Source organism: Choloepus didactylus, chromosome 10, assembly GCF_015220235.1.
Source record: "Choloepus didactylus isolate mChoDid1 chromosome 10, mChoDid1.pri, whole genome shotgun sequence".
In the NCBI taxonomy this organism is placed as follows: domain Eukaryota; kingdom Metazoa; phylum Chordata; class Mammalia; order Pilosa; family Megalonychidae; genus Choloepus; species Choloepus didactylus.
Window position 1 is genome coordinate 70,647,151 of NC_051316.1, and position 13,771 is coordinate 70,660,921.

Consider the following 13,771-nt stretch of genomic DNA (forward strand, 5'->3'; position numbering starts at 1 on the left):
AAACATAGAAGCAAAAGTGAGGTTTGTTTGGCCTTTGTTTTCTTTTTACTCATTAGCCTTGTAGCTGAAGACATAACTTTATCTCCTGCCTCCCACACTCACTCCAGTTTTAAAGCTTGGCTTTAATGATGCATTAGCGAGTGGTACCTCGGAGTGCTTTCTAATGAGATGTTTGTCATTGGAGCAAAGCCAGACGGTTTCCCTGCTAGCTGCTTTTTTTCAAAGCTTAAAGCCTTTAGTGGTTTCGTCCTGTTTTCCTCATGGTATACAGGCCCTCCATTTCCTAACTCAGTTTTTGTGAGCTATACAGATTCATTTGTCCCTGTGGGAGAACTGATACAGCCTTTCTTTTTCACCCAGAACTATTAACTGTTGTGCCACGGAAGGCACATGGGCAGAGGATGCCAGCAGTTTCCACACATGACCTTTCTCTTTGCTATCAATCCTGATTATCACCACCGAAAGGAATTCAAGTTACCATATTATACAAGTATTAAAAGGAGCAGGTAGATCTGTAAACCGGAAATATGTTCGCATTGTGTTAGGTTAAAAAGAAAAAAAAAAGATGCCAGCTAGTAGGACCTGTTAAACTGCTCCCTCCTATAATGATAAGAAATATCTCCAGGGGAGGCTTGCCAACTTGATCAGTAAAGGAGGGTGGGGTTTCATACTTTTTTAATAGCAGTTTCTATTGGGGCTGTTTTGCAGATAAGGATTTTTTTTTTTTTTTCCAATAAGAGAAATATGGCTTAAAAATTAAGATTAAAAAAAAAAAGCAGACATGATTTCTGTAAGGCGCACAGCATATGTTGGCCTGTCGTACCTGAGGCCCCTGGTTGAGTACTGCTTGAAGAATGCAGTGGTAGAATCCCCAGCTTGGAAGGGAGGAAATGTGAAAGGTTTTTGTGGCTTCACCCCCTAATTCATTGGCCACTTAGTATCTTGAGCTTCTAAATGAGGATTGGAACAATTAATAAAATGGTTTTCCTCCCCTCTTCAGAGAATCCTTTTCTTGCTAGAAGAGTGGGGAGAGGTTCGGGTAAGCTTTTGAGATTGTATGCTTACTCATCAGGAAAGTCCCGCTATAAACACAGGCTAGTAGGGGATTATGTCAGTCTACTTCCCCCTCCAAAGAGCCAGCCCTCCCTGGCCTTCCCCCATGATATCATCGTTGAAAGTTATCCTCCCCAGCCTGTACAGGGCTGGCCGCAGGGCTGGGATGTGCTCTAAGGCTGAGTGCCTCTTTGCCCCTCTTTAGAGGGGTGGATTCTGATGAGTAGAAACAGGAGTTGTATGGCTAAGGATTACACAGGAAACCTCTGCTCCGTTTGTCCCGTTCCAGTCAGCAGCTATTTTAAACCCTTACTGTTCTCTGCAGCTTCTTATCCATTTTCCCCAGACTTAGCTAAGAGCATCGCCTCCCTACCTCAGAGAAGACGATTGGGCACTAACTCGCCATCTTCTTCACCCTCCCTTTCACCAGTTACTTGCATTCTCGTTCTTTGCTCTCTTCCTTACTTTCTGTCACTGCCTTTGAAGAAGGTGAACTGCTCCCTCGAAAGAGCTTAGCCCTTCTTCTCACATGCTGCTCTACAACTCACCCTAAGCTACCAGGTTTTGAGTTCCTACCAGGGGTCCCAAATCAGTGAGTCCCATTTACTGCGTACAACAGTAGTTTCTGCAGTTTATAGTTGAGGAAGCTTAGTTTCAAGATGTTAGTCTTTTTCCTAGTAAGTGAGACCTGTGTGGTTTGAACTCTCAGTCTCTAAAGCTTGTGCCCACAACTACCCGTCATACGTATACTTCCAACTCTGGTCTCCCCTGACCAGATTCACACTGACTGTATATAAGAGGATGTCCCAAAGGCACTTCAAACTTAAATGATTCAAGGTTAAATTCTCTCTCTTGCTTGTCTTGCAGCCCCACCCTCCCCTGCCCCGAGCCCCCCTCCATCCTTCTTCACAGTTGATAATACTGTGGTTCTACTGTCCACCCAACTGTCCCTTCTGTGAACCTGAGTCATCTGTACATCGGGTCAGTCTCTGGGTCCTGCTGTTTTTGTCACCTGTGTATACCTTGAATCCACCCTCTTTTCTGTATCACCCCTACCCTCAGCACTGTCAGTACTTTACTTAACGTTTCTTCTCTCCAGCTTGCTTTACCTTGAGGCTGGATTCTGTACAGCTCTCTGCAAATAGAACAGAAACAAAGATGCAATCACTGTCGTGCTTGGAACCAAGCATTGGCCCTCGTCTGTGAGAGCTTGCCCATGATTAACCCTTGTGGGTGTCATTCATGGTGTTTGGCACCAGCTCATACGTCGAATTCTGAGTTAGCAGCACAGGCCAGGGAAGAGGGATTGTCCTCACAAGCTCCTAGTAGACGTCAGCTTTTCCTGTAATTTGTTGTAATTTCTTTCCTAGTTTCTTTTGAATTTGATGTTGATGATTTTTGACATTACACTTCAAAACATCTTTATCACATCTGTGGTGATTTCTTCCATTGCTTTGATGCTTAGAAAGTTCCAGTATCCTTGCTCATTTCCCTCTCCACAGTGAAAATACTAACCTTTCTGGTCCCATCTGGTCTTCTGAACATCAAGTCACATTATTGCTGGATAACTCGGAAGTTAAATGAAACTTTATTGAGCTCTTACTATGTGTCAGGTGCTTTTAGGCCCTGGATAATTAACAATCAGATAATTATTGCTGGCAGAGAGGATCAGGTCCCTTTTGAAAAGGTCATCTGACACAACCAGATTTCCCCTTTTGCAATTCATTCCAAGAATAAAAGACCAAGTGGTGTTTTTTTCTAGACATATGTACAAGGATGTATGTGTATTGTTTTCCGAGTGAACATCTAAGGCAGTGGGTGAGTAACAATCCTGTGGGATGTCGTGAAGCAAAAAAAGGATTCCTTAGAGCAGTGTCCATGATCCTGAAAGTGAAAATGAAACTGTTTAGTGGTAGCTCTTACTAGGTCCCTGGCACTGCTAATTATCACATCCCCAGGAGGCAACCCCTGCCTACCTTTTTATTCTCTTTTACTCACCACCTACATCAGAGCCAGAATTTTGCTCTTGCTGTAGTTTTTACTCTGTTTAACAAGATCTCATGAAAACTCATAGAAATAAGAAGGGAAAACTATGTAACCCTTTTTCTGAGAAGTGTCACCTTATTGAGAGATGAACATCAGATGGTTTTCTTCCTTCCTTGGGGCACCATAAACAATTAGGAGGATTCATTAGGTGGGAACCATGGGAGGATCTTAGTGACCTTACTCCAAATTGGTAACTATTAGTTCCTTCTGGTTAGTAGAACACCATTCCACTTCTTGGGGACTCACTCTGCACTTCAAGACTTCATCTCCTCCTCCCCACGTTGGTTTTACTTGCCCCCTCCTCCTTTGCCCCGGCCAAGAAAGTGTTCCTTCTCCCGTCCCAGATTAGAACCCTTTGCACCTTGACTCCAGGTCCCAAATCCCTCAGGTTTGACCCTTCACTTTTAAACGTGCTCATGACAGCGCTGTCCATAAATGAATGAATATGTATGTGTGCACCCCACATAAATGTATACCTAGCAATGTAGAAAACTCACTCTTAATCCTGTTTACACTAAAACTAAGCAAGTTATCAAGCATTAAATAGCCAAATTCATTTTAAATTTGTTTTGCTATCTTCACTCCTTTGTTTCCTTTGGTTTTCCAACTTAAATGGTCTTATGTCTTCTAATTTAGTGTGCTAAAAGGATACCCAACATGAACAACCATATAACATTGCAGAGCTATATATATATATGTTTTAAAGTAAAGTATTAAAATAATAATGGATATTGGTAATAGAATAAAATAAAATTCTAGTAGTTGGAAGGGTATATGGTGAAAAGCAAAACCCTCCCATGATCTTGGGAGGTGTGTGCCTTGCTATATAGCCTTTTGGTGAAATCTATCAAACTTTAAAATGTGTGTGTCCATTGACCAGCAATTCCTCTTGGTATTTGGCCTTAAGAAGCATGTATAATGGAGCTGGTGCAGAGGTATTGGCTCTAACATTTTTATTAAATACACACTGTATAATAATTAAACTATATCCATGACAGTCTATGCTGCACTTTGAAAGAACTGAGTAGAATATCTTCAAGACATGTGCAGTAAATTAAGGATGTTGTGAAAAAATCCATTTTATGTACTAGTTAGGTATTTTTTTAACACAGAGAAAAGCCATATTTATTTGTTTTTCTTTATATGAATTAGGAGAATAAAAATTTGTGTTTTATTTTATACTGTTTTACAATTTACTGTGTTCCTTTTTAATGATATCGCTTAGTTTTCTGTATCAGTCGTTCTTCCTACCAGCTACACAGTGCTCCCCTGCTGGATGCGTCATTTATTTAAGCAGCCTTATGAGCAGGAAATTCTGTTGTTTCTGTTTCCTACTTTTATTACCCATACTTCAGTTATCATAATTGTGCCTGTTAACTTTGTGTTTGCATGAATATTCCTGGAGGATAAATTCCCAGCAGGCCTACTGGAGGGTGGTGCATTTGCTGTGATAGTGTTACAGAATCTGCCCTGAACTACCTGATGATAGAGAGCACCCCTTTTTCCCCTCAGAGCTTGGGGGTTTTTTTCTTTGTTCCGTTTTTCTTAAAAACTGAACTCATCTCTTTCCATGCACATCACTTTTTGGATGTTTTTTAAATGACAAGGGTAGACCCCATTCCCTTGTCCTGCTTTGCCATTAAATGCATTAATTTATGTTCCTGCATGCCGAGCTCGTGGACACGTGAGTTGCTCTGAAACCACCTAGATGTTTGTGGTTGTGTTTGCTTCTGCAGAGGGACAAGTTTTTTCCATCACCTTGTTTGCAACTCAGTATTTCCTCACAGGGAAAATATTAATAAATGGCTCTCTTAGAGTCTCAGTTCAAGAAACAACCACTGGCCTTTTCCCTGGGCCTTGTTCCTCTTTTGTGTCTGAAAGTGCCCGGTGTTCTCTCCTGTATTGTCTTGAACGTATTTCTTTTGCCAGACACACCATAGTTTGGTCTCTTTCGCCCCTCCAAGGGCTGTGTGTGTGTGTGTGTGTGTGTGTGTGTGTGTGCATGTGCAGCAGGAACTTTTCTTAGCACATATCCCTGTTTGACAGCCTTAAGCAATTTTGGGGGTACCCTTGACTTGAGACCCATAAAAGTGTCATACCCTGAGGTTGGCAGGTCAAAAGTAAGAAGTGGTAGCTGCTAGTGCCAGGCGTTTGCTTCATGTGTCTCATTCAGTCTTCACATCAACCACGTAAGGTGGGTTGTATTACTCTCTGTGCTGGTTTGGGTGTATTATGTCCCCCAAAATGCCATGTTCTTTGATGCAGTCTTGTTGGGCCAGTCATATTAGTGTTGATTAGGTTGGAACCTTTGGATTAGGTTGTTTCCATGGAGATGTAACCCACCCAACTATAGGTGATACCTGATTAGATAATTTCCATGGATGTGTGGCCCCACTCATTCAGCGTGGGCCTTGATTAGTTTACTAGAGCATTATATAAGCTCAGACAGAAGGAGCTTGCTGCTGCAGCTGAGGCAGAGCGCCATTTTGAAACGCAGCCTGGGAGCAAGCAGATGCCAGCCACGTGCCTTCCGAGCTAACAGAGGTTTTCCGGATGCCAGTGGCCTTTCTCCAGTGAAGGTATTCTATTGTTGATGCCCTACCTTGGACACTATATGGTCTTAAGACTGTAATTTTGTAACCAAATAAACCGCCTTTATAAAAGCCAATCCATTTCTGGTGTTTTGCAAAACGGAAGCATCAGCAAATCAGAACACGGTCCATTTTCAAGATGAGAAAACTGATAAAATCTGAGGTGCAGAGATATTGGTGTGACTTGCCTGAGGGCACACAGCTAGTGAGTGAGTGGTAAAGCCAGGCAATCAGTAATTCCCTGATATCTATTTCCAATAGGATCCTAAGCCAACAGTGAGGTGAAAGTAGCAGTCTCTTTGCCCAGCTGGGAGGACTTACTGGTTGAAGCCAGAGCAGGGGCAGACCTTCAGCACCCGTCATTTATTGCTGCCAGAACCAAAACGGGGTTGACAATATTTCAGGCCACAAAAGCACGTGTGTTAATTTTCCATCATTGCTGTAACAAATGAACACAAGCTAAGTAGCCTAAACAACACAGATGTATTACCTTCTAGTTAGGTTAGGAGTCGATCATGAGTCTCACTGGGCTGAAATCAAGATGTCATGAGGGCTTCCTTTCTGGAGGCTCCAGGGGAGTGTTTCCTTGCACTTTCCAGCTTCTAGAGGCCTCCTGCATTCCTTCACCCAGGGCCCCTCCTCCATCTTCAAAGCCAAAAGTGGCAGGTTGAGTCTTCTCCCCATTCTGACACTGACCCTTCTGCCTCCCTCTTCCACATTTAAGACCCCTTGTGATGACATTGGGCCCACCCGCATAATCCAGGATAATCTTTAAGGTGAGTTGATGAGCAACCTTGATTCCCCTTTACATTCAGGCCTGGGGATTGGGATGTGGACATCCTGGGGTGGGAGGAGGTGTTATTCTGCTGACCATTGCATGCTGCAACTCGGTGAGACACAGCCACCACCCAAAAACTCTTGTCCTCAGTGTCGGTTGTTGGGGAGATATGTGATCCTTCCTTGTTTGTCAGTCACAAGCTGCAACATGGCTTCCTGTCGGCATCCTGCCAGTCAGTGAGAGTTTGGCATCATCTCGGGTGAATTTTATCTGAAGGTCTAGGAATAAATTTTAGTTCCGTTTCTTGATGGAAGGAAGAACAGATCCCACTAAAGGCCCAGTTTATTGAAAGGTGCTTGCCTGGGCACTGTTGCAGACCTGGTTTCTTTCCTCAAAGCCTTAAAATTTCTGCAGCTGTTTGCCACTGACCTGCTCTAAAAGGTTTCTTCTGCTTGGTGCGCTCACATGACTCCATCCATGGCGTGGTTTGAATGAATACTGTGTGCCATGTGCCTAGGCTCTTAGTTCATTAATCCTCAAGGTAATAATAGTTGTAACTCTTTGCAACAAATATTACCCACACCCAGACTTACACATTTAACATAATAAAATGGGGATGTTATGCCATCGAAGTCCGTTTGAATGTAGTCGCTGGAGGTTTCTGCGGCCCTGTTTTCATAATTAATTAAGTATATCCGTGGGGATAGTGCTAGCACTTGCCTTATGAAGAAATGAACTCAGAGAGAGACGTTTTGCCTGGGAGTTGAAGTACCTTTGTGTCGTGAACTGGCTGGCGCTAAGCTGTCTGCTCTGTGGAACTTAACTGACAAGTTTATTCTGGACTTCTTGCTGAGTTGTAAAAACTCTAACTTCTCTGAGTTAAATGCCTTTAGAGAAAGGGCAAGAGCTCTTAAAATAGCACACATCTTCATTCTAGAATTTGCCTTGGGTGGTATTCTCCACTGTCCCTCAGCTGTGGTTGTAAGCTCCAGTGAACTTGGTTGGAAATTCAGTGTTATAGTAATGCCTCCTTATTTTATGCTGAACATGTGTGTTGTTGTTTATAATGTAGAGTTTAGGTCATCATTCATTTTGTTGAATGTGTTGACATATAGATTAGTTAAGCAGGATCACTCAAATGGGTGGGCAGGCTGAGTGGAAAGGTGTTTTTCCTCTGCATCTCCCCTTGCAGTGTCTTAACAATATAGCCCTGAAGCCATTGGAAACATTGGTTTTAAGGCCCTGGAGCCACTCCCTTCACTTGCCCCGTGCAAGCTTCTATCTCTGGTCCAGACCTCATTTCTGAGCTGATTTGGATTATCTGGAAATCTTTGTTGACTTAACCCTTACAGCATTCTTATAAATGGGTGAACTATTGATTGGAAAATGGAGACTAAGAAAGATCAACCAGTTTGCTCAAAGTCATATAGATAGTAGTTAGCAAATTTTGTTTGAAGAGAAAATATAATATGTTCCACCAGAGAGAAGGAATTTAAAACTGTAGTTGATAAATGTCACATGTATATAACATAACATAATGTGTAATGTAATAAGTGTTGTATTAATATAAAAGTTCAAAATATGAGGAGGAACTAGGCAAAGAAAGGGTGGGAATAGAAGAGGGAAGGGATGGAGCTAGAGAAGATAGGGGTGTTGTTGATTGGATGCCTTCTGGAATGTAGCTGCTGGAGGTTTTTGCAGCTCTGTTTTCATACTTCTCAGGGGTGTAAGTGAGTGATGGTGACTCATCAAAGGCTGAAACCCAAGCCAAAGCCAAAGTTCAGTACATAGCTCTGTTTTGTTGGTCTGTTTTACAAAAAGAAAAAAGCCTCTGTTTATAGGGTCTAGAACAGTCATTTGACCTGTTTTTTATCCCCATTTGGAATTGCTTTGGGGTGACTGAACTTTTCCCTTAGGACACATATGACAAAGGATTGGGAGGAGCACAGACCAGGTTTTCTTTTCATTCCTCCAAAGCTCGGAGGCCTCATCTCTGAGTAAGGGGGCTTTTGTACCAGCTCGTGTTACTACGTGGTGTGTGATGGAGCGAAAGTAACGGTCAGCCATGCACTGCTCACTCCAGACCAGTAAAGCTATTTCTCAGTGCTGTCACCCATCCTTCCACTCCTGAAAAAGGACATCAGGTGACATTTTACCTTCCCCTGTTGTTTTTTTCTTGCCCCGTCCTTCCCTTGCTCTCCTCCTTTCTGTAGGAAAGATGAAGACTTTCTGAGCTATGTCTTAAGTTCAAGTGCAGAAAAATGTAATATACATACAAAATGATTTATTCTGAGAAAGAGTTAAATGACTTGGCACTGGAGTTAATTTTAGCTTCCCTTATTGACTGAAATGTTTTACCAAAAAGTTGAATTAAGGGACTTCAGAACTAACAATGGTGGGTACAGAAACAAGTTAAACTTGGCAGCAAGGAGACAATTTCCAGAATGTGGGGTAGGACAAATGGCCATGTTCTTTAATGGGTCTGTGTCATGAAAAAATAAGGTTGGGAGTGGAGGGCAGGAATTACTCTGAATTAGACACATGACAAGTGATGATGAAAACCTTGTTTGGATTCTGGAACCAACAGAACAACTCAAAAAAAAAAAAATTTTTTTTTTAAGGCCATCAGGAAAATTTGCAGTGGCCTGAGTATTAGATGATACTGAGGAATTCGTGTTTATTTTCATCAGATCTGGTAATGATGATATGGTGAAAAATCATCCATATGTTTTGATTTATCTGAACTGGGGTGACATAAGGTCTGAGACTTGTGACCATGAAAAAGTTTACACATGAAGCAAGTTTGACAAAATCTTGAAGTTGTTACATCTGGGTGATGGGTATATGGGGCTCAATATACAGTTCTGTACTCCTGGGATGATTGAAATTTTTCATGTTGATTTCTTAAATGTTTTGCATGGCCTCCCTGAGCCCACAGTTGAATTGTACGTACAAACAGATGTGGTTATCCTGCCTAGCAGCCAGGTCACAGACACTTTTGTTCCTTTTGAATAGCATGTTGCCATCAGCCCAGAGCCTGAAAAACCAAACTCCATCCCAAAGCTGCATTTTGAATAATTGCCTTCAGCTTATCCAGAGTTATTGATTCCAGAGTGAGGACTAAAATGCCGACCTAGATTCAGTTGGATCACCAGCCTCTAGGTGATAGAGAGATGGTCTTTTAAAAAAAAAAAAAAAAAAGAGCAAAAACCTTTTCACTTTATTTTGCAGGACCACCAAAAGGCCTCAGACTTTCTATGATGGAAGTCATTCCTGTGCCAGAGGAGTGTGCCATATTCCAATGGCTGAACCATTCTGCCCTAAAACGAGAGAGGTTAGTAGCCTTTCTGGATTGTCCACCAAAATGAATCATTAAGGGGTCAGGGTGGCATCTAGAGGTAGATTAATTGGCTGAGTAGATGGTCCCTGTTCTCCTTTCAGGGTTTTTCTTAGGCAAGGTATTCTGAAGAGTTGTTTTTCCCTTGGCTAATAATTGCCTCCAGAGGGCAATTATCATTTGTAAGCTGAACCACTCAAAGTTGCAACCTACCTTTTTTATATGTTTGATTTTGCTGTTGGGAAAACTTTTAAATCATTTAGTATAGGATAACATATTGGTCGAAAGTAGACAGTCTAGAACTAGGTTACTTAGGACCAGATCCTTGCTCTTTGAATTACTGGCTGCGTGTCATTGCATAACTTACCGAACATCTCTGGGCATCAGTTTCTTCATTTTTAAAATGAAGGTAATGATAGCATGTACTTTATAGGATCATTTTGAGGAATAAAACAGTTACTGCTTATAAAGGGTCAGTGACTGGTAACTGCTCTTATTAATTAAATTATATTATTGTTACTAATAATCTAAAAATTGTCAGGGTGGCATCTTTTGCCTTTGTACTGAGTTTGGCCATTGCTGTCTAACCACCTCTCCAAGGTTCTAGTGAAATCTCAGAATACAAAGGCCAGGGGTGATATAAACTGAGTCATCAGCACTTGGCCTATTCCGGGGAATAAAAATGGCTACCACAACCCAAAAGTTGATAACTTAGTCCACACATGGTACTTTCCTTATAATCCTGGTTTTTAAGTCAGGCATATCCCAACAGATAAGAAGGTTGTCGTTGGTGAACTGCCTGGTAAAATCTACTCTATAAGGTAAGTTAATTCAAAGCGTATAAATACTTGAACATGTTAATCATTCAGATACTTTTAATATGCGTATATGGAAAGTAGAAGATTTCTTTTCACCTTTGTATTTAGCCCCATATAACCAGCTTCCTCATGGCAAATAGCAAGGGTACTTGAATCTCACTCTGGTCTCAAGCAGAAAAAGCCAAAGCCGGGGGTGGGGGAAGCCATTTTAGATGTACCAGTGCACATTGATTCTGTCTTTTAACTTATATGAAACCATGTGTGGTTTTTTTTTTAACCTGTTTTTTTAAAATGGCAGGTTACGTTTGTATGTATAAATATAGATGTGTATGTGTACACAATATATCAGAATGTGACACAAATCTGCCCACATAAACTTGCCCTCTGGTGGAAGTTAAGTGTGGGTAAAGAGCTTGTCCATTTCAAAATTGAGGCAGCTTGGGAAGAAATAGACTAGGGAAAGAATAGCCATGTTAATACAAAATCTGAGATCTTGTCTCAGGCAGAAAACAGTGACTTGGGGAACTTAAGGGTAGAGGTAAGTAGGAAAGTACTACTGATACAGATATAACACATGTAAATATGGTGGTTGGGTGATAACTTCCCACTGTATAACTTGGTCTCTTGAGGCCAAACTGTTTCAGCTGATACTGGTTTAACCAAGGCAAGAACACCCACATAAAGACTGAGAGAATGCTAGGAAAGGCCATTTAGGATAATGGGGGAAATAAGGCTTCAGAATATTACTTTCTTATAAACTCCCTTAAAAAGAGATACGAAAAATATTGTCCAAAAATGAAAATAGTAGACAGCACTGCTGCTTGGTAACTATCACTTTCAACGTGATCCACCTGATCTTCCCTGTCCTTAGAAGGAAGGATGAACTGCCAAGTGACAAGCAAGGTGCACAACTGTATCAATCCTACCATTTGTGTTAAAATATATATATCATAAAGAGATAAAAACGTAAATATTTACGACCAAATAGAGCATTTCCGGAAAGTTAACCAAAAAAAGTTGCTAACAGCAGTTTCCCTTGGGGAGGTGAAGTGGGTGCCGAGGACAGAGGGGTGGGAGAAAAACTTCTCACAAAGTAATATCGAGGTACATGTATCCTGTTACGAAAACCGTCGCTTCCCATCATTTTAGACGGTAATCTGAAACACACTCCGCACAGTTCTGACACATAAAATTCATATATTTAGTTTGGGGATCTAGTAATGCTAGTAAACTTTTGTGGCCGTTACAGTAGTTCCATTATGATTACTCAAGAAGGAAATGAAGTCATCTTGGCCTCAGGCCCACAGATCATGAACCCTGCAGTTGTTATCTCTGCTACCTTGATACGGCCTCAGCTGCTCTCGAGGGGCTGCTGCACAGGGCTGCTGCAAAGTGCTGGTTCAGTTGCCGCGGCCTCCGAGGTCCGTGACGGGCACACCTGCATCTGTAAGCTTCGACTCCTCCCTCTTATGCCGACGGCACCTGGCTTCCAGAGCGATTGGGAGGACTTAGTAGCATGGCTCAGTGGCACACAGTGGTTGTCACCATCCTTCACTCATCGCCACGTACCTTAAAACGACTCTGAAGTTTGGCCAAGACTTGGCTCAGTGATTCAAGATCATTAAAGACACAATGAAGGCAAGACTGGACTGGTTATATTTTAATTTTGGAAGAAAAGATATTTAGGCTTTTTATTTTACGACCTGTACTCTTTGGGGAAAAATTTTATGATGAAACATAATGATATTTTCAACATTAAGATTAGTAAGCGTGATGTAACATCGGCTATTCATTGTCTATAAATAGACATGGTGTGTCTAAGGTTCTAAATTTGGAGTTGCCTTGGCTCTAGTTGAAACTCTCCTTGGTGAATTTGCTTATGTAGTTAAAACATGGGTGGGCAAGATTTTGGCCCAGATTGGAGCCCTCTGTTGACTCACTCTATCCCAGGTATCCCAGGAACCTTTGCCAACTATTTTTCAAACATGTGTAGAAACTGCCAGTAATAATAATTGCAAGAAGACCAGCTTAGCATTTATGTAGTGTTTACAGTGTGTTCAGCACAATTCTGTCCAGTATTTAACTTTACTCCTCACATCTCTGAGTTCTTTTAACATTATTATTCCCAGATGAGAAATCTAAGGCATACAGAGGTTGACTTTTCAACAGTGTTTGTAGTAAGTTAGCTGTTGAGTTTTAAAAGACAAATTTTCTTAGTTAAGGAGTTGTTGAAGCACAGGCCAAGAAAATAAGAAATTAATTAACCCCATGATTAGTTGTGGGTTACTAATTAAAACACTTAAAGTGATGCCAAGATAAGTTTATCCCTGGACAGAAAAAAACTCAGCCACATTCTGTCATTGGAGAGGTGACGGCAAAAGAGATAATGAAGAAATCATTTCTAGCTGAAGGAGCTTTTACACAAGCCTTCAGATTTTGTATGAAAGAACAAGGAAGGAAAACATTCTCAGGGCATCTCTCTGAGTAGCTCTGAATGATGAGAGGTTCCCTAGCTTACCTTTAGAGATAGCTAGCTAAAAACTCAAGTTGACTGTATTCAAAGTCCAGCACTGTGTCTTAAAGTTATTAAGTTAAGTGAAATTAAACCACAAAACTAAAATGTCTAGCACCTGGGAAAATCTCAGTGTTTGCTCTTACATCCATGAGCTATCTGCGCAAGAAGGTAGGGGGAAGAAGGGTAACGTAAATGAGTAGGGGTCTGGGGAAGACCCTTCTGTTCTTCCAGAGTCTCTCGGAGGGCCTGGCAGTTTCCAGGCATTCATAATTTTATCTTGAAAAAAACAAAGTAAACCCAAGGTAGCAGGAGAAAGGAAATAGAGCATAGATAAATGAAATATAGAAAAACAATTGAAAATAAACAAAAAAATAAGTTGGTTCTTTGAAAAAGTCAAGAAAACTGACAAACCTTTACCCACACTGACAAAAAAAGAGAAAAGATGCAAATAACTAAAATCAGAAAGGAAAATGTGATATCCTACTGACCTTACAAAAATAAAAGTTATGAATGCATACTATGAACAATTGTATGCCAACAAATTAGAGAATCTAGAAAAAAATGGAATAATTCCTAGAAATACATCAATTATCTAAACTGACTCAAGAAGAAATAGAAAACCTAACGAATGTA

At 41.1% G+C, this 13,771-nt stretch overlaps 1 protein-coding gene across 3 annotated transcripts in view; it reads left to right on the forward strand.

Annotated features, from left to right (window-relative positions):
* The window catches only part of LOC119545588 (methylthioadenosine phosphorylase), a 64,463-nt gene that overhangs the window by 28,993 nt on the left and 21,699 nt on the right, over positions 1-13,771 (forward strand). For all 3 annotated transcript variants that reach the window (XR_005219118.1, XR_005219117.1, XM_037851255.1), the window contains exon 5: positions 9,700-9,802. Coding sequence is in view for 1 of the 3 variants with exons in the window: in XM_037851255.1 (XP_037707183.1) it covers positions 9,700-9,802 (103 nt within the window). In the remaining 2 variants the exon portion in view is untranslated. The remainder of the gene's footprint in view (positions 1-9,699; positions 9,803-13,771) is intronic.